General features: G+C 40.2%; 2 protein-coding genes across 2 annotated transcripts in view; both read left to right on the top strand.

Annotated features, from left to right (window-relative positions):
* LOC306914807 (kelch-like protein 24) overlaps positions 1-20,573 on the top strand; it is a gene marked incomplete at its 5' end in the record, with an annotated part of 245,141 nt that overhangs the window by 34,549 nt on the left and 190,019 nt on the right. The window lies entirely within an intron of this gene.
* Positions 762-3,833, top strand: LOC306915834 (interferon a3-like; the record flags this gene model as incomplete). Its single annotated transcript, XM_079493473.1, has 5 exons — positions 762-818; positions 1,330-1,407; positions 2,081-2,230; positions 2,841-2,918; positions 3,735-3,833. 5 exons carry the CDS (start codon positions 762-764, stop codon positions 3,831-3,833), a joined length of 462 nt encoding a protein of 153 aa, XP_079349599.1.

Here is a 20,573-nt window from a genome sequence, read left to right as displayed (position 1 = left end):
GGGTCGTCTCACTGCGAGGCGGTGTGAGCAGTGAGGAACAGTCAAAACTAAAAATAATGCTAGTGCTTGTCAGGGTGGGGGTCCCCAGTTCAAAATTCTTTAAGGGATCTTGTCCTGAAAAGTTTTGGAACCCTTTATTTACACAACACTGATCGTGCTCTCAACTTGTGTCAAGTCTATTATGAAAAGGTTTAATCTGCAACACAATTTCATGTATTTCATTTCATGTCTCTCAGCTAAAGGGCCTGAAAAATGTTGTGACAACACCTGTTTTACAACATGGGCATATCTGAAGTTCAGCCCATTAGGGCTCTGAGTAGGCTAATCTTCACTAAAGCAAACAACTGGTAGGCTACAAACTTGGGAAATGTCTCAATATGAAGCTCACTTGAAAATGTGTTGCGGCACATGGAGAGCAGAGTTTGACAGCTAAGTTAATTCTCCATTTAGATAACTAATTTGTTAAGGGTCATCGAGCTAAATAAGAATTATCAACTGTACTTTCCAAGACCAGTGGACCGCTTTCTGAACCGTTTACAACCACTGTCAAGTCCGGAAAGTGAAACAGGTGAGCCTTATTCGATTTGTTCAAGTATAAATGGAACTGAGAGACATGGCTAATGGTAAACTGGTCTTCGAAAACCACATTTATTTGTTTATTGAAAAGGATAAACATACCATTCAAAATGTTCACCAAGATATTATTTTTTTGCTTGTGTTTAAATGTTTGCAGCCATGGGATGTCGCTAAGTTGCAGATGGATGGATCATAAATTCAGACAGTACAGTGAAAACTCGTTGCTTTTGCTGGCTAAGCTGGTAAGTGGCTTTTGGTTACTCACAAGGATGACTGAAAACTATCTTTTGACATCTTTCACTAGTTGTCAGAGTGGACAGAGTGTGTCTAGTGTGTGATTTGAAAGAAATTGAAAATTAAATTCATATTTTTGTTTTACTGCCCATTATATGAAGAATTAAGACATGTATTATTTTGTAAAATGACAACCATCTGTGTTAACTTTTTCTGGTTAGAGGACTACGAAAAGCTGGAATTTTGTTTTAGGAAAGGTATTTTTGCTTTAGTATGTTTTTTATGCAAAGCGTGGGAAAAAAGGCAGAATGTTTTGTTTGTGTAAAAAAAAGAAAAAGAAAAACTGTTTCTTGTACACAATGCAATACTGACGCAATGATTTGTATGGTGTGTCCTATAAGTCCATGTGGGCTGGGCGCCTTGGGCGCATGACACAAAAATAAAGAATCTATCTATCTATCTATCTATCTATCTATCTATCTATTTGTCTAATATGCTAAATGTTTGTGTCAAACGTAGGGTGGAGCTTTTACAGAGGAGGATTCTGCTGCAGTTCCCTTCCCACATGGCCTGTACACTCGGGCATTTAAAGCATCGGTAAGTTCCGAGTCATAAAATGTCTTAAATTCTTAAACATGGGGAAACGTGGGGTATAATCTCCATCCTTTTCATTCTGAGACTATGGATATGTGAGGTTTTTATAATGGACCGGTAAGCAGTTTTAATTGGTACTTAATAAACATTAATAGTAGGCTACTACTGCAGTAGCTTATCAATTTGGCCGGCATAACTGCTATACCATTATAAAGCATTCACGGTTTACTGATCTAAATGACAACACACCTGCTGAGGAGGTATGTTGTCGTTTAGATCCATTTAATTATTGATTGGATGAACAATTCTTCTTCTGGGGCTGCCTAAATGCCTAAGACCTATACAGTATGTATGCTGATGTAGGTTATAGTTCATTAGTAAATGTTATAAAGGACATAGTTATTATTTCTCTGTCTGTATTCATTATTAGTTAATAGTGCTATCACCTATGAATAACTAACCACTACTCATAAATAAATTGATAAATGAAATGCAGTATAGTAGGCGTTAGGCTATGTTTATCATTTAATCAATCAAATCTACAAAGTAAAGCAATTGCATTGTCACCTGCTATAGAGACAAAATATTGTTATGTTCTCAGTATGCATAATGTAATAACATAGGCCTACTTCTACTGTAGTGTAGTGGTTTATCAGCAGTTTCTTTCTGTTCACAGCCAGAGGACAAGCTTGCCTTCATTGTGCAGACTATAGAGGAGATGGCTGAGCTATTTGAGGAGGACCTGGACGCTGTGTCCTGGGACGACAGCAGGGTGGAGGACTTTGTTAATGTCTTAGTCCAGCAGGGCGAGGGCCTACGCTCCTGTGTAAGCATTGTTTGACCTGTTTTATACTTTCAATAATGCTTGAAAATAGCCGATCTACATTGTCTTTGAATACATTCTAGGTGCTTGTTTGTGAAATCCCGCAGAGATGTAAAATAGGATATTATACCACAATTGCTACGACGTAGGTCGCAGTTTACTATGAAGACCTGCATCTCCCGTCAGTCAGTCCATCAGTCACGCCTCGTGACACGCTCCATATATGGCCAATACAGAATTCATTCAATATGTTGATCTAACCTCATCAAACCCTTAGATCTCCATATATGGAGCTGACCTGTTCTGACATTCCATATAATTATTGATCTGACCTCATCAAACCCTGTACACTCAAGACACGCTCACATATATGGCCAGTACAGAAGTCGCAGTTTACTAGTGACCTTGCCATTTAGGGCGAGGTCGCTTCTCGCCCTCAGGGCGTCTTAATTAAGGGTGTATGTATGTGTGTGTATATATATATATATATATATATATATATATATATATATATATATATATTTAAGTGTATTATTATTTGAATGAACTGAATAACTAATTACACGTTGGTTGGATTTATGCGATAACCAATTATGGTATTATTCTGTTGTAGATGGTGAATCGGATGAAAAAGAGCAGGAAGGTGCACTTGTACTTCAAGAGGCTGTCACACCATGTCCTGGAGCAGATGGTGAGAATAATCTAAGAATAACCTCCATCTGGGCTCTTTATTGAGCGTTCACATAATAGGCCTTGCAAAAGAAAGAATAAGTCTGCACACCGTTTTGAAAGCTCCTCCAAAAACTTTATTTACCAAGGTGGGTAAAATTAAAAAACGCAACGTTTTGGCCTCTGTGGCCTTCGTCACGTATACTCAGTACTCCTGACGAGTGCAGTTCGTTATTTTTGTTCGATCACCCGTTGAATTAGCCTGGGATGTGCGTGCACCTCCTGACCACTTTCACATAGGCCATAGCATTTTGTTTATTAAACCACGTTCAACCTGGCAGTCTCTATTTTAGGTATATTATTCTAGGTGAGCATTTTCAAAAGATTTAAAAAAAAAATGCCGGGAGTAGCAGATCTGCAAGCTGACCATGATTTGCAATGCAATGCGCTGTGAGCTTGTAGATCAGTTTTTTTTGCTGTAGTGCAATAACCCCTGTGGTCTTTGAGGTGGTTGCAAGGGACTCCCCAGCTAAATGAGTTCATATACTGTAGTATCAAAATTAGAGGCCGATTCTAAAAGCACCTTCTAAATCCCAGTGATGTAGTAACTAAGTACAATTTTCAGTACTTTTACTTCAACTCTACTAGGCCTACATTTCAGAGGCAAATATTATACTTTTACTCCACTACAATATTATTGAAACAACACAATTAAATCTTGTATAAGGGGTTCCTGACTCAAAATGTTTGGGGTCCAAAGCCAAATACATATTAATTTGGGTGTCTTTTACATGAAAAGGTTTGTGAATGGCTGCTCAACACTATTTCCTGTCTGCAGGGTCACAGCGCTGAGGCCTGGGAGTTGATCAGGAAGGAGATCAGAAGTCACCTTCTGAGACTTGACCTTCTGGCTTCTGCCACATTCATCGCAAACTGAAAACTCTTTCTCTCCATTTGATGTATTATCTAATTTAATTTTTTTATATTTATTTATTTATTTATTTATTTATTGGTCCATTTATAATTTATTTGTTGAATAATGCTAGATATTTGTAAAATAATTTATTTTTGTATTTGTTATCTTATGCATATGTTGATGACACGAAATACATCTTTTATATGTATTTATATATGCTATTCATTGTAACCTGTTACAGCAATTAAAACAAGATGAAAGGCATTGATTGATACTATTCCTTTTATATAAAATAATTTATTGTTTTCCCATAATGCAAGGCTGCGTTCACACGGGTAGATGCAAAGATACAAAGATTCACAGCTTATTTGTCGCTTTGTATCTTAAGTTTGAAGGCGGTTCAACTTATTTGTAGCTTTGTATCTTTTGCAGCAGCTACAAGCTTTGTAGCTTCATGTCGCTGGCTTCCGTTGAAAATGAAATGCCTCTCAATCCCTGTTGAGTAACAGAGTTACAGAGTGGCTGAATTAAGGGCAACTATGTGTCAAAGTCATAGCAGAATTGGATTTAATTTGTGGGCAGCGGTGGCCGAATGGTTTGCGGAGCGGTCTTGATACCTGAAGGTCGCCAGTTCGAATCCCCGGACCGACATGTTAAAATTACCACCGATGAAGTGCCCTTGAGCAAGGCATTGAACCCCTACCATGAAATGTTCTATGAGCAGGGTGTGGCTGTAAACAAGCATCTCGAGCTTAGTCCACTTCCCTGGGTAAACAAAGAACTTTGATGGCATAGTTATATTATTGAATAACAATATTACACAATGTTATTCACAGTATGATCAAGAGGTCAGAGGTCAAAATAGGTTTTATTGCAGTTAAAGCAAAAGAGGTTAAATCAAATGCAGGTCCACGGAGCAAAGCAACTGTACACACAAAGCAACATGACTTTGGTATATCCATGTCATCTGACGTTTTGCTGAGGACAGCAATGATGGCAATGTCTGTGTTCTTCATGATGAGTCAGATAAATTTTTAGACACCAATGTTATCAAGTCAGGAAAATAATGTCAAGTGTATTGCATTCATATATGAATTGCATAGTTCTGACATGCCAGAATAAATTAATGCAAAGATATGTATTTTTCACACTACTATGTTAATCAAACTGCAACTGTGTAAACTCCACTTCATGGCATCGTTTTCAGGCTTCAACTGACAAATTCTGTCCGCCTGTGATCTTGTCCCTTTGCTCCACTATCAAGTGAAGTGCAGGTGCAGCCAGGTGGTCTGTGAGCCCTCTAGAACACTGCTTCCCAAACAGTGGGTAGGGACCCATCTGTGGGTCGCAGACACATTTTTATGGGTCCCTTATTTTTTGTTTCCTAAATATTGTTTTTAATTATTATTTCAAAACATTTTCAAGAAACATTCCCAAAAAGAAAAAGAAAAAAAATCATGAATTAAAAACAAATTGCAATTCTTTTTCCAGTAATTTCTTAAAGAAATCAAAGAAAAAATCTAAGAAATTCCATATTAGAAAACAAATGTTTAAGAATAGTGAAAATAGCTGATCTGCTATTTTCACTAGTTTGGGTCCTGCAAACGTCTAATCTCTCTTTTGGGTCAAGGAACAGGCTAAAAAGTTTGGGAACACCTGCTCTAGAGAAGTGATCAGTCCCTTTCCCATGAGGCCTCAGCTCCCTCGGGCTCAGTGTACACAGAGATGTCCTGGTAAATATCTCCTCCACATGTCCCTATCGCCAGGCCCTGCTCCCACAAAGAGACAGGAAGAACACATTTGAACCCAGTCTCGGTCTGTGGTCACAAGGAGGCCCTTCCCGTTGTCTTAAGCAGCCGCTACCCAATAATGACTTCAACATGTACAACATTAAATAAATTCTGGTTACATTTTCTGTTTCTCCATACTCCTATTACTCCATAGACAATTGTATTGTTTAGTGAAATAATCACCTACACATCATTCAAATGCAACAGGAAGCAACAGCAACACTAGACAAACAAACTATGCTATGATGTGCTCACTGGAGTGAGGGGTGTGTGTGTGTGTGTGTGTGTGTGTGTGTGTGTGTGTGTGTGTGTGTGTGTGTGTGTGTGTGTGTGTGTGTGTGTGTGTGTGTGTGTGTGTGTGTGTGTGTGTGTGTGTGTACACACAGCTGTGAGAATAAACCATGTTTCCTGTTTGTAAGACAACTTAGCGTAAGTGTCAAATTACATTTCATGATCTATAGAATTACATTTTTATAATAGCAAAATCTGCCAACTCTTACAAACCTCATAGATGTGATCGATTTCAGGCTCCTCATAAATGGCTTCCTGTTTTTTCAGCTGTACGAAAAAAAACACATTGGACCACATAAATAAAGTATGTACAGTACTGTAGTTACACGTTTAAATTGAACCACCCAGGCCAAAGCCAGTAGATGTACTGTATATACGTACATAGAAGTCATTTTGATAAATGGACAACTCTTTTTGAATTTGTCCTGCTCTCTACTCACCAACAGATGGTTGTGGATCAGTGCAGCAGCAATACACATAGCCAACATCAGACCTTGAATGAAGATAAGACCGTCTTTCATCTTACTCCTGTAGACGGCATTGTCAATGTTAATGGGTCCTATGAGTATGAGAGAGAGAGAGAGAGAGAGAGAGAGAGAGAGAGAGAGAGAGAGAGAGAGAGAGAGAGAGAGAGAGAGAGTTGTATATGTGACTAAATGGTAAATAAATGGTAAATGGTGCATTTATATAGCGCCTTTATCCAAGGCACTTTACATAGATTGTGCATTACATTCACCCATTCACACACACATTCATACACCGATTGCGGCAGAGGCCATGCAAGGTACCAACCAGCACATCGGGAGCAATTTGGGGTTCAGCGTCTTGCCCAAGGACACTTCGACATGTAGACAGGAGGAGCCGGGATTCGAACCGCCGACCCATGGATCATTGGACGACCTGCTCTACCTCTTGAGCCACAGTCTCCCCGACACATATTTATAATTCAATATGGGTACATTCTCCTTCTACAGCACTGCCAGTCTGCCACCCAAGTGTGGAATCTGGAATGCCCGGACCCCTTCCCTAAAACAATGGAGATAGCTGGCATCCTTTAAAAGAATCCACCTTTCAGCAGGCAAATATCCATTTGATCACTGCCCCCCATCGCCTCTTTGCACCCCTTATTTTGTCTTCCACACTCACTACATTTTGTGATGTTGAATTTTGTTATTTTTCATGTCATGTATATTAATTCATTGATACATAGTTCTGTCTAATAAAGTATTCAATCAATCTACTCACTGAAAACTTGTAGCTCAGTTCCTGGTCCCCATGTGTTGTTCATTTTACAGAAATACACGCTGCTGTCCTCTATGTCCACATTTTGCAGGATGATGGAGGCGGCCCTGTTGGGTGTCTTTCCCAATATACTGACCCTCTGTCCGGTCAACACTTGCCTTCTCTCTGCGGGTGCCATGTTGTAACGAGAGGCTTTGTACCACTGGACTGGCAGGCTGTGCTCCGTGCACAAGCAATGGATGACCACGGTCCGGCTGGTTTTGATCCCATAGAAGCGCGGCCTCTGGCTGACCTGCAGATCTGGGTTCAGGGCCACTGCTGGGACAGTACGAGTCTGAGGTAACGGATGTTATGTTTCCCAAACACTCACTCGGACACATTTTTACAGGTCCATTTATATTTGGTTTCCTACATTTAGTTTTTAAATTGTTATTACCTTTTCAAAAATCATTCCCCAAAAAGCAACATTTTCATAAATTAAAAACAAATTCAATTCGTTTTTTTTCATTAATTTCATGAAGAAATCAAATTAAAATCTAAGAAATTCCATAAATTAGAAGACTAATATTTAAGTAGTAATGAAAATGACTGCTTGTGAAGCGGCTCGTTGTGCTTGTAGATCTGCTATTTTCACTAGTTTGGTTCTTAGGGAGGAATTTCTCTCTCTATTCAACTATCAACTATTGTGTAATAAATGTAATAAAGCAGAGTTGCCTGAAATAACACTTTTACTAAAAGTAAAAAAACATATATTTATAGTCACAGTCCAATTTGACTTTGATATTGACAGAAAGAATGATGAATGGATAATCCCAGTTAGGGGAGAATGCTACGATGTGTACAGTATCATTCATAATGTGTAATTTCATAAGAAATTATAATGACAAGTGGAAGTTTCTGGCTGCTCTGCTGCAATGGTTTTAATCAAGTAATATATATGTTTGAATCAGTTTCAAACATCATAAAACACAATGTAATACAAACATACATGCAGGCATACAAACAGTATATATACATTTCATTTATAATAGAAATAATTTACTGAATTAGAATTACGCTATAGTCATTCATAGTATATCTTATTTTGCACTAATTTTTGTGCAGAAAGAGACTTCCTCATTTAGTAACAGATGGCCGGGAAGTGCTGGTGTTGTGACTGAAGTAACATGCAAAACAGTTGCATTTAGTTAACTATGTGGTCAAAAGACATTTCTAAAAACTAAACAAAGTAGGCTAAGCATGCAGGAGCACTATGATAATTGCATATTATTGAAAATATTAATAATTAAATATATATTTATTAATTTATATACCAATATAATGTACACACATGAAGTGACTGCATGTGCTCCGTTCAAAAAGGAATGGAGAGATAGTGAAATAAAACGTACCTGAGAAGCTGGCCAAGGCGAGTATGTATCCACAGCATCCAACCTGAAACCAGTACATGATAAAAATAATAAAACAGAGGCTGTAGTCAGATAAAAGCTATGAACAAGTAGAAGTCCTCTGGACTGGAGAGAAGTGATGCCTTCAGTGGTGGGTGGTCTAAGCTGCTTGGTTCTCCTTTACATCAGGCAAATAGGGGAAATATGCCCCACCTAAACCAACCTGCTGAGAAAACATCAAACTTGGACTTCACATGGAGAGTAATAGATTCAAGTGAGTTAAACCAAATAGGCTATGGAACCTACATCTATCTATACATGCATCACGTCTGTCTGTACGTATGTACTGTACTGCTGTAACACGTAACTCTAGAGAACCGTTCGCCCCACAGACTTCAAATTCGACACACGCGTTCCACACCCCCACATGGAGTGCAGTGCCCGGTCTGACCCACGGTTGTCCAGAACCGCCCTGCTCAGGGTCCATATATGGAGCTGGCCTGTTCTGACATCACAACACTGCATATTTGGGAATGCTTGACACAGAACTCCATATATACTAGGAATAAAGGGACAACAACCCAGCCTCTCTCAAACATGTAAGAGGAACTATACTTACTATAGTCTATGGGTACCCAATGTAGCCACCAAATCAGAGTGGGCACCAGACCTCAGAAGAGTGGGCACTAGGGGAAATCCAGGCACCAAAGCCGGAATACTTTGAAGTCTGGTATGCGTATTATTGGAATACAACTACATTCAGATAATTTTTTTCCCTCATCCAACACATTTTCAGACACATTTTTAGTACATTAGTTTGAGGTTAAAGGACAACTTTGGTTCATGTTTTAGGTTTAAGCAAATTGAAACAGAAACTCTTTCAGCTTTTTTGTGTCATAAATATGTTAGTAATAAAGAAGATATTCAAGTAGTTGGCCACATCAAGCTTGTCAGTGTTGAGAGTGTCGTTCGATTTGATGTTTATGGTTAAAAACCATACGTGCCCTCCCCTTCAAGCAGAGCACACTGACTGTCTCTGTATCTTTTCACACTGGAGTATGTTCTAATTTCACTCATACCAGCTTACTCCCCAACTTCGGAGGAGCAGCCACTTCAAGGAAAAAGGGGAAAAGAATAGAAAAAACAATGTTTTATACTGTGTATATACGACTGAAAAGTGAGTTGCAGACAGTTAAACTTGACATTTCCGTCGAAGACTATGCCTATTGGTTGTTTATTTATGTATTTATTTAACGGGGACAATGCACATTAATCAACGTCATTTTTCAATCCATGTAAATGGGCCAGAGTTAGCTATGAGCTAATTTACATCTCTAGTCCCTGAGCAGGCTCTTATAAGTGGTAAAAAGGTATCCATACAATACAAAAACAAGTAAACATAGTACAGGGCACAGAACAATTAGTGAAAAGTGACACCAGTGACAAAGGAAGCTAGTAATAATAAAAGTTACTCATGATTACAGATTTGGTTTGCTTTAAGCCACCTCTTAAGGTTTAATTTGAAGGTAAAATAGTTGGAGGTCTTACTTCAGTAGGGAGATTAAAAACTTTAATAACTTTTCCTCAATTATTTTTTTCAATCATATTTTTTAATGATTTTTACATTTTATGACAAAGGAAAAAAAAAGAAAAAACACAAACAGCTCAGCTCAGACACAAAGGACACAGTTATACACATATACCCATTACCTACATCAAACCAAAAAAATAATACAAAAATACACAAATATGGACACATTCAAAATTAATGGAAATAAAATAAGATATGCATATATAGACAGCAGGAAATGTGCCTGATGGGTGGTGATCCACCTGAACTGACATAAGGTAGACATGCTCGTTTTCCTCGCGTGTAACAAGGATGTGATCCAGGTCTGAGATGGACGTCTATTCTTTTGCTAAAGCCACTGAAAGCAGGTCAGCCACCCACCCACCCACGGCCACCCGCCCAAAGAAGTCCAGAAGTTGTCCAGGTCCAGCGACATAAACTTGATGTGCCGCAATACGAGCCGCACTATGCCCCGCGCCCTGTTGATGAGCGGGGCGGCGAGGTCCTGCTGTAGGACAGCAAACAGCTTGGGTGTGGCCTGGGACAACACCTCCACCATATGGGTTCTGGTCAGGTCACTGTGGTCCAGGTCCTGCTGTAGGACGGCAGACAGCTTGGGTGTGGCCTGGGACAACACCTCCACCATATGGGTTCTGGTCAGGTCACTGTGGTCCAGGTCCTGCTGTAGGACGGCAGACAGCTGGGACAACACCTCCACCATATGGGTGGTATTTGAATTAAGTGAAATCACTGAATATACCTTTAAAACAACAGCTTGACAACCGATGTGAGCCTTGGGCCACTCTGTAAAGGTACTTGAAATGGTTTATACTAGGCTCAGGCTGTGTTGGTGTGTACGGGACTCTTAAGGGGGAGGAGTCTTGTAGCTGCAGTACGGCCAATCCCTGATTGTCCTAGTGGTTTGGGGGGGGATAGCTGGGGAAGAAAGAAAACAAAGTAAAGTTAAAAAGCTCCCGCTGGACTCCAGCATTTGATAAGACTTAGCCTCTCACTACTAACAATGTAAACGTTAATGTAGTTACAATGACCACACACACACACACAGCGTCATTTTGTCATGCTTGTTGTTTTATGTTGTTTCATTTTTCTGCAGGAGAGATCTTGGAAAGCGCAGCAGCTGGGCGCTTCTTAGGACGGAGACCTCCCTGCCTCAAATATGCAAAAGAACTGTATATAATATAATATAATATAATATAATATAATATAATATAATATAATATAATATAATATAATATAATATAATATAATATAATATAATATAATATAATATAATATAATATAATATTTCTTCTTTACCACTTGCACCATAATATAATATAATATTTCTTCTTTACCACTTGCACCACAGCAAACCTATTCTGGGGAACATTCACCAAAAGTAGCTGATCTACAAGCTCACAAGCTGTCATGATGCTGTGCAGCCTATAATATAGGCCAAAATATACCAAAATATATTATATTTTGGTTCTTTGATTTTATATAGTGCTTAAATTAGTCCTTTAATGCAGACTGATTAAAACAAGGCAACATAAACCCATAATAATTGAATAAGTGTGGAAAACATCATTGGTTTGTGATCAGATTGACTGCTTAATGAACAGTGAAGACATCAGGATTAGGTTAAACCTGGCTGTTAGCCTGGTCCGGAGCAGGTTAAGTCCACAGCATTAGGTTAAACCTGGCTGTTAGCCTGGTCCGGAGCAGGTTAAGTCCACAGCATTAGGTTAAACCTGGCTGTTAGCCTGGTCCGGAGCAGGTTAAGTCCACAGCATTAGGTTAAACCTGGCTGTTAGCCTGGTCCGGAGCAGGTTAAGTCCACAGCATTAGGTTAAACCTGGCTGTTAGCCTGGACAAAATCTGAGATACAATTGATGACATTTAGAGGAGGAGAAAGGCACGATGAGCTGAGAACACACGAAGTACAGCAACCGCGAGGAGAGAAGGGAGGACATTATACTGCTATTCAGAGTACGTGGCTTGCTTAATGTAAATTGTTCTGGATTAAGAGCTAGTATAGACAGTCCTACCATACAATACTGAGAACTGTGCCGCATTTTCACGATTTTTCAAAAAAATAGCAGACCTACAAGCTCGTAGCACGCCAGTCGCTGGCGCGCTACGAGCAGAAATGCCCAGTAGGTCTTCTCACTTGTGCTTACATCTAGGTAAAGTTTTCAAACTCTGCCCGAACCCGACCGGTACCGACCGGGCCGAGCCTTGGGCTTATTATAATTAAAAATAGCAATTCTGTTATTTGTGTAATGTGATTGTGTATATTGTCAATGTATGTTGACAATTAAGCATCATGGAGATGCTAATTTTCCTTTCCAGCTCGATTTGGCACCTGCCCACAGAGCCAAAACTACTAGTAACTGGTGTACTGACCATGGTATGGTACTGTGCTTAACTGAGAATCTAGGTTGTATTGTCAAGAGGAAGGTGTGAGACATAAGACTGAACATTACAAATTAATTTATGGCTGTTATCAAAGCAAACCTGGGCTTCCATAACACATCAACAGTGCCACTGGCTGATCACCTCCATGCCACGCCCCATTGATGAAATTATTGGTTCAAAAGTAGCCCAGACCAAGTATTAACTGCATATGTAACAGATATGTAAATATGCAATACTTTCAAATTTAATGTGAAGTTCACCAAAGTAGTTTCCTATGTTTTCCAATATCATGTACACCCAAAAGAGTAAACAGTGACACCGTGTGGTCAGGGGAGGCTTATACATGCTGAGGTGTGGCTTGTCTCTTCACTGTTTGCTGGGCTTTGAAGAGACAGGTATGTTTTGATCTCCACTCCTGGTTAACATTGTCATGTTTTGAAAAATGTTTTGTATTAAATCAATAGCCAAAAACAATGCATTCTTTCGTTTGTTTAAACCCTATATATATATATATATATGGTTAAAATAGCCGACCTACAAGATCAGCTATTTTATCAATTTCTGAAAATGTTTACATTATAGTTGGTCTAAAATAGGGACCCCATGGTTCATATGTATGCATTAAGACGTGTCTGTGCCGTGACATGTGAAATCCCACCCGGGTTGTACTTACCGCCGCCTGCTCCTCCTCTGGGTCCTCCATAAAGGCTCTGGAGTGAGAGTGAGAGAGAGAGACAGAGAGATGATCAATCAATCACAGTTCTAATAGGCCTACTTACATCTGAATAGCAAAGCTATTGACACCCCCCAACAACAATGATGGTGGCTACTGCTAATTAGATATTAGCATGTGAGAAATTACAAGTGACCGTAGATACCCAAAGGGCAGACAAGCCCCCACCCCAAAGCAGTGGGTGCTCTGCTGATGGCCACATCTGGCCATCAAACAGGTTTGGTTGGTTGCAGTCACATTAGAGTGGAGGGGGGCTAATGGGGTCGTTGTCGCATACAGTATGAAATGCAGCTGCGTATGGTTTCAGAGAACAAGCTACGCCGCTACCAGCGAAAGCTTTTTAGTGTTTTTGTAGATATGACAACTTTTTCTATATTTTTTGTACAAACTGATGTTTTTAGATATGACAACTTTTTACTATATTTTTTTGAAGTTTAAATTTTTTCTATACTTAACTTTTTTCTATATTTTTTTGTACAAACTGATGTTTTTCTAAACTTTTGATGTTTACCTTTTTTCTATATTTTTTGTACAAACTTTTTGTACAGCGATATGTGTATGCCATTTGAAATAATTATGTACAGTAAGTAAGTCAATTCATTTGTTTTATAGCCAATTTATCATGTGATGTCCAGCAGAGGTGTTTTGCACTTGGCCTTTAGCCCGTGCTATTCATTATTATGTCTGCATACTTTGTTGCAGTTTGCCGTCTTGTCAAGAGCAAGTCAATTTCAAGTCCCCTGCGGTGGCAGGGAGACGTCCCTGTCGCTGCTCCACCACCCAGAGATGTTCCGGGAATAACCCACTTAGGCCTGACATCGAACTTTTAAAAATGTCAGTGACATTTGACCGTTTTTTGAAAGATGTTTCTGTATCAGTGTGGTGCTCAATGTTTCATGTCAAGAACCCCAAAAATGACATGTCACAGCACCTGACTGTCGTTCCAGGAACCCCTCAGAAGCAAAGATTTGAGTTAAAAACGTTCGCTCTGAAAGAATATATATATATTCAAAGATTTGTGCCGCATTTTCACGATTTTACAAAAAAATAGCAGACCTACAAGCTCGTAGCGCGCCACTCGTTGGCGCGCTACGAGCAGAAATGCCCAGTAGGTCTTCTCACTTGTGCTTACATCTAGGTAAAGTTTTCAAACTCTGCCCGAACCCGACCCGACGTTTTCGGGCCAGGCCCAAAAATTTTTGCCAATTAGTCGGGCCAGGCCGAGCCTTGGACTTTCTTTTTCTTTTAAGAGTGTTATTATAATAAAAAATAGCAATTCTGTTATTTGTGTAATGTGATTGTGTATATGTAGGTATTTATTATGAAGAGGGCTGCGCTAGGCGATTCACTTGTGACAGGAGGAGGACTGGAGGAGGGGGTCGCATCGCACTGACATTTCAGACTCCGAGGCCTCGTACACACATGTCGGACGAACAGGACTTCCATTGGAAAAGCATTGAGCCTGAGGTGGCCATGAAACACAGACAGAACAGATCTTTACATCTAGGTGGTCCATTGCATTTCTTCTAACCAACATACAGGGGCGACCCGGGCGAGTGCCAATTATTCCCAGCATACAGTCCTTTAAGTAAGTAAGTAACCCTCAGCTACACACTCCATCCCCCGTCATCATCTCCCTGTTGATGTTGGTCTAAGGAACCTTTGAATAGAATCTATGTGACCCATTAGAGCAGGGGTGTCAAACTGGTTATGCGGCCCAGGGAGAGGTCCAATGCGGCCCTCGAGATGATTTTCAAAAAGGAAACAAAGCTGCTACTCCCCCTCCCCCACCCGCCCCGCTAATGGCCCTGCTGTAGACTGCTTTGTCTCTGCCCAGGTGCGGAATGTTGTCACTGATGGGCTCGTTAACAGTCTATTCAACTACAAGTTGAGTTGTTGTGGATTATCATGTGATGTCCAGCAGAGAGGTGTTTTGCACTTGGCCTTTAGCCCGTGCTAGTCAAGAAAACAAAGCCAAGTGACTGTGTAAGTCAACCCACGTGAGCTGCAACTGGCCGCGGCCCTCATCAAGTCACCTTTCGCGCAATGTGGCCCTTGCCCCAAAATGAGTTTGACACCCCTGCATTAGAGGGATAGTTTTCTAAATTGTACGGGTCTGTCATAGATAATACATTTACCTGTCAGGATCCTCAGTGGTGGGAGGGTCGTTGGTGCAGGGAGGGTCATTGGGGTCATAAAACTAAGAGTAAAAATATTGACAATTTCGTCAACAAATAAAAAACTAGACTAAAATGTTAGAGGGACTAGTGGAGAAGAGATCCAGTAGCACTAAAAGTCAGTAATTTGATGTTTGGTTGTGCTCGGGTGTTGCGTTCTGAATATAGCAGATCTACAAGCTTGTGAGCTTGTAGATCGGCTATTTTCAGCATGCATGTGTACAATCTGCCATTGCGATGCCATCAAGACCATTCTAAAATCTTATGGTATTATTTAGTCAACTAACTGTGACTAAAACTCAAAGGAATTTTATTCAAAAGACTGACTAAAACTACATCAGAATTTGGTGTCAAAATCAACACTGTTAAATACCTGAATTTTGGCCATCCACAATCATATCCCCCGAACCGACTTTGGGCTTTCGGCGAGTGCCTCCAGGCACATTGCCACTATTGTGGGTCTTGCCTGTGTACGTTAAAGAAAAACAAGACGAAAGGAATACACAAGTGCAAATGGGTTATCATCATTCAGAGTAATGAGTCGAACGTGCAGATCCATGTGTTTCATTGCAACACACTCTCACCCCCTACTCGTCCTTTTTTGAAGATCTGTCAGTACCCCTATGCTTCAAATTATGAAGCCTTTGGTTCCTCCAGCCGCTTCATTTTTGGACGCTTCACAGTCTGACGCGTCCATAGCAATGGTGAACACAGTACGCATGCGCGAAACAACTAATCCAATTCGTATTGAAACGTAATGAAATTAAATTACATTAAAATAGGATTTGTCTCACATCCAACTAGAAAATATAAGTTCTGTTAAATGTAGGTCCATTAAGATTTGTATTTGTGGAGAATAGGATAAAAAAGACTATTATTTATTATGAGAGCAGTCGTGATGCATTCTGGGTAATGATTTGTACTGGCTGGCTTGATATTAAATATAAAATGTTATACAGTAATTTGTGACGCAACCCTCATCTCTTCACTCTGTGTAAAAAATAACATGATTTTACACTTCCAAATGGTGTGCAATGCATGCGCAAAAGTTATATTTTGAGTGGATAAAGTACCAAAACATTATTTTATTTTAATGTTTGATGAATGACGTCAGTCACGTCAGTCACGTGACTATCTGTCAACACAAAACAGTGTAAATGCGATATTTATAGATGATTTCAGCATCGAAACGCATTTGGATAACACTTTCTGTGTGGCTTGCTGGCTGGCTGGCTGGCTGGGTCTGAGCACGAAAACAGCGTGGTTGTTTATCACCACCTGTGCGCAACCAAACGCAAACACAAACACACATGCACATATTAACTGTATATATGATGATTTCGGGTGTGCCAGTACAGTACAGTACAGTACAACTAAGGTCACTAAGGTCTCACTCTTGGTATTTTCTGAAACTTGGCAGCCCTGTAGAACCAGTTAGAACCCGTTTGTTGTTGGTCAAATGAAAATTATGCATGGATAATGAATGGCTTACTCCCCTCCATTGTTCTGGACATTCCATTCCAAGTACAGTACTTGAAATTCCAAGGTGTTCCATTCATCCATTACTGAAATGAGTTGTTGTTGTACTACCATTATGTTAAACTTGGGCCACAGCCATATGCACTCATGTTTAATGGAGTTGAAACAACAGAGTTTCAGGAGGAGGAGAAACGCACATTGGCCCTGCCTTCATGCCACTCTCCGCCCTCTACGTCAATTTACCTGTCCCCATTTATACCTGCCCAGTACCACCAAGAATCCTCCATGTTTTCGCCCGCCTCGCTGCGTCGCACACTAGCCGCCTTCCCACAGGCTTCTCGCAACCCACCCCCACCCCTTCACCTCCACAGCAGCTTCTCTCCCCGCTCCCCCCAAAGGAGCTTTTCGGCACTAGAACCACTACATTCACCTTGCCAAAAGTGGATCAAACGATTAAAAACAAAACTCTCTCTCCTCTCCTTCTCAGGTTCCTGCTGGGGGATATCGTCCATGCGCACCGTAAGACGAACGCCTTACGACGAACGCCACACGACTAGTGCCATACGACCTCCTCCCCAAAGACTCCAGGGTCGGCGACCCCCCCCCCCGGAACCTACACATCTGCATTCATTCATCCTTCCTCCATCCCTCCATTTCCTCACTGTCAATAAATCCCTTAAACCTCCCAATGGTGTGTTTATTCCGACTAGTGAACATAATGTTATCCAGTAACATTCGTTTTTGCATGTCATGGTATGGAGTTGCTTATTTCATTGTTTAAAAAACGTTAGAGTTAAAGATTTAGCTGGGACCTGGAGCCTGTGAAATCTTTCACAGACTTACAGTGCCACCAACAGGTGGATTTTTGAAAATGACTCAAATCATGAAGGCAGCGCAATTTACGTGGAATCTTTCACAGACTTTCATACTAGTCTACTACTACTAGCCATATGCACTCATGTTTATGTTGCATGTCATGGTAGGCCTACCTGCAATTTTGTTGTTCTACTATTCTGCTATGTCTGCCTAAAAGTACAGTACTTGAAACCTGAATGCTTCATTGACAGACCTTAAAAGTACAATAAAGGTGAAACACAGAGGCCCATAGAAAAAATTATGTGGGGAGAATAGGCTACAGACATGACTTCATGAAATATGAATATTTGTATTTCACTTCAATATATAAATGATGATATATGACTTGACTCACACATTACTATTTACACTGCAATACATACGCATCAATACAAGCACCACGTTATACTATACTCTACTATAATTAATTTAATGAACATTATTAGTTTCATTAATTTGCTGTACATATTATAATGCCTTCATATTTCGTCTTCCATGTGAGAAAATGTTCCTTTTATATAAAGTAAATCTGACTGTGATCTTTATTCTTTTTATTATTTCACAATGTATTATTTAGAAACAACTACAACGTATTTTGTTTCAGATGAATAATAATAATAATAATAATAATAATAAAATTTTATTTGTATAGCACCTTTCATGACATGAAATGCAGCTCAAAGTGCTTTACACAAAAAAAGAAAAGAAAGGCAGGGCATAAACAATACAGTGAGGACATGAATAACATTTTTTTTAAAAGACAAATAAATCAATTAAAAGCAAGGGTGTAGAAGTGGGTCTTGAGCTGAGCTTTAAAAATGTCTACAGAGGCTGCCTGTCGAAGGTACAGTGGGAGTTTGTTCCACGCCGTCGGCCCGTAGAAGCAAAAAGCTGCTTCCCTGTATATTTTAGTTGCCATTGTTTAAGGCAAAGCGAGCAGGCCAGCAGTGGAAGACCTTAGGGGGCGGTTTGGGACATATTTCGGCAGGCAGTCATGTAGGTAGGAAGGTGCGAGACCATTGAGACCATTGAGACCATGCGAGACCATTGAGTATGCAACAGGGGGCAAATACCCCCCACTCCCCCCACCAACAACTCACACCTTGGTAAAGGGGTTACCTGATTGGTCAGAGAGGACCCTAAGTACCCTGACTAGACCCCATATATACACGGGGACAGTGTACTCTTCAGAGCAGATCATCTGAATCTAGAGAAAGCAGCAGGACTCAACGGACACACGATGCCTACATTAATGACCAGGAGACAACCGCAGAGCAAAGGACTAAAACTCAAAGTAGGAAGTCTGAAAAAGCACCGCTTTGAACCATACCAGTGCTCTTCAAGGACATCATGTACAGGTAAGGATCAATGACCAAATGAGGAAAAAAGACTTGTATTAGTATGGTCTGAGTCACCTATAGTAAATATATACCATAGATGTCTCTATAGCATATTCTGTCAAAATGCTAATAGATATTTATGGCATTTTATTAGATTCAAAGTGAGGATACTTGAGCTAATTAATCACTAACTGTGGATTCAAAATGTCTCTTTCATAATCTCTGTAGTCCCTGAATCAGCAGTGATAATAGATATAATGATTTAGATATAATGATAAGGAATTATGCAGCTATAGTTAAACAAAAAGTGGAGATATATATGTCAGATATATCCAAGATGCCAATGGAATGTCATGGTACTTATTGGTTATTTTGTATCATAATCCAATTGACTCTAAATTCTCTGTCTCTCTCCTCTCTCTTTAGGTGGTTCCATGGACAAAGCCATCCGACACTCCAACATATCCAGCTCTGAACCAGAGTGGGACACAGATGAGCCGGACGTGTTCATCTCTGAAGATGTCCCGTCCGCAGCGGTCTACATTGACATCTTGAACACCAACTCCCCCGTGATCTTTGACTACACCGCCGAGCAGGGCCTGTTCAAGTTTATCGTCCCTTCCCCGGCGGCTTACGTCGACATCCTGACCACGTCTGCCCCCCAACACCACGCCATCGTGTCCTGCTCAGATGTCCCTAATTCCCCAACTCCCCAATTCCCCCACCCTAGAGCAACCACGCCACTGACCAAAGTGACCACCAGCTCCTCCTCCCAAGACTCTTCTAGTATTGAAGAAGCGTATATATTTTTGTTCAACTCTTTTTCTTCTAGTATTGAAGAAGCGTTTTTCTTCTAGTATTGAAGAAGCGTATATCTTTTTTTTGTGGCATCTGTATATATTATTTCTCTCAAATAAATGGTTACATTCCTACAGTTGATCTGTTGTTGTTGTTCTTGTTGTAGTAACGAGTCTACGACCCATCACACTCAAACAAAAGAGGCTGACAACACAGCCCCCTCCACTCTCAACTAGACACATACCCCCCCCTCTCTCTCTGTTTAAAAGTACAGGAAAAATCTCAAAGTACATGTACAAATATAGTACAGGTAAAAATCTCTCTCTCTCTCTGTTTAAAAGTAGGCTACTATTGTGAATCAGTGGACCATGACAGCTTAAACACAACTCTTCTTTACTTTCAAAACTCAGAGTCAATAATAAGGCAAAGCAACATCATCACACATCATGTTGTATGTCAAGACTGAAGTAGTCGATGAAATGAAATGAAATGATTACTATATTTACCCAGGGTATCTGGGCTAAGCTCAAGAACTTGTTTCCAGCCAGGCCCTGCTCATAGAACACATTTCATCGTAGTGGTTCAATGCCTTGTTCAAGGGCACTTCAGCGGTGGTAATTTTAAAGTGTCGGACAGCTGATTCTAACTGGCGACCTTCCGGTATCAAGACCGCTCCGCTA

The sequence above is a fragment of the Electrona antarctica genome, assembly GCF_951216825.1.
Source record: "Electrona antarctica genome assembly, chromosome: 22".
Taxonomy (NCBI): Eukaryota; Metazoa; Chordata; class Actinopteri; order Myctophiformes; family Myctophidae; genus Electrona; species Electrona antarctica.
This window is presented reverse-complemented; position numbering and strand designations above follow the sequence as displayed.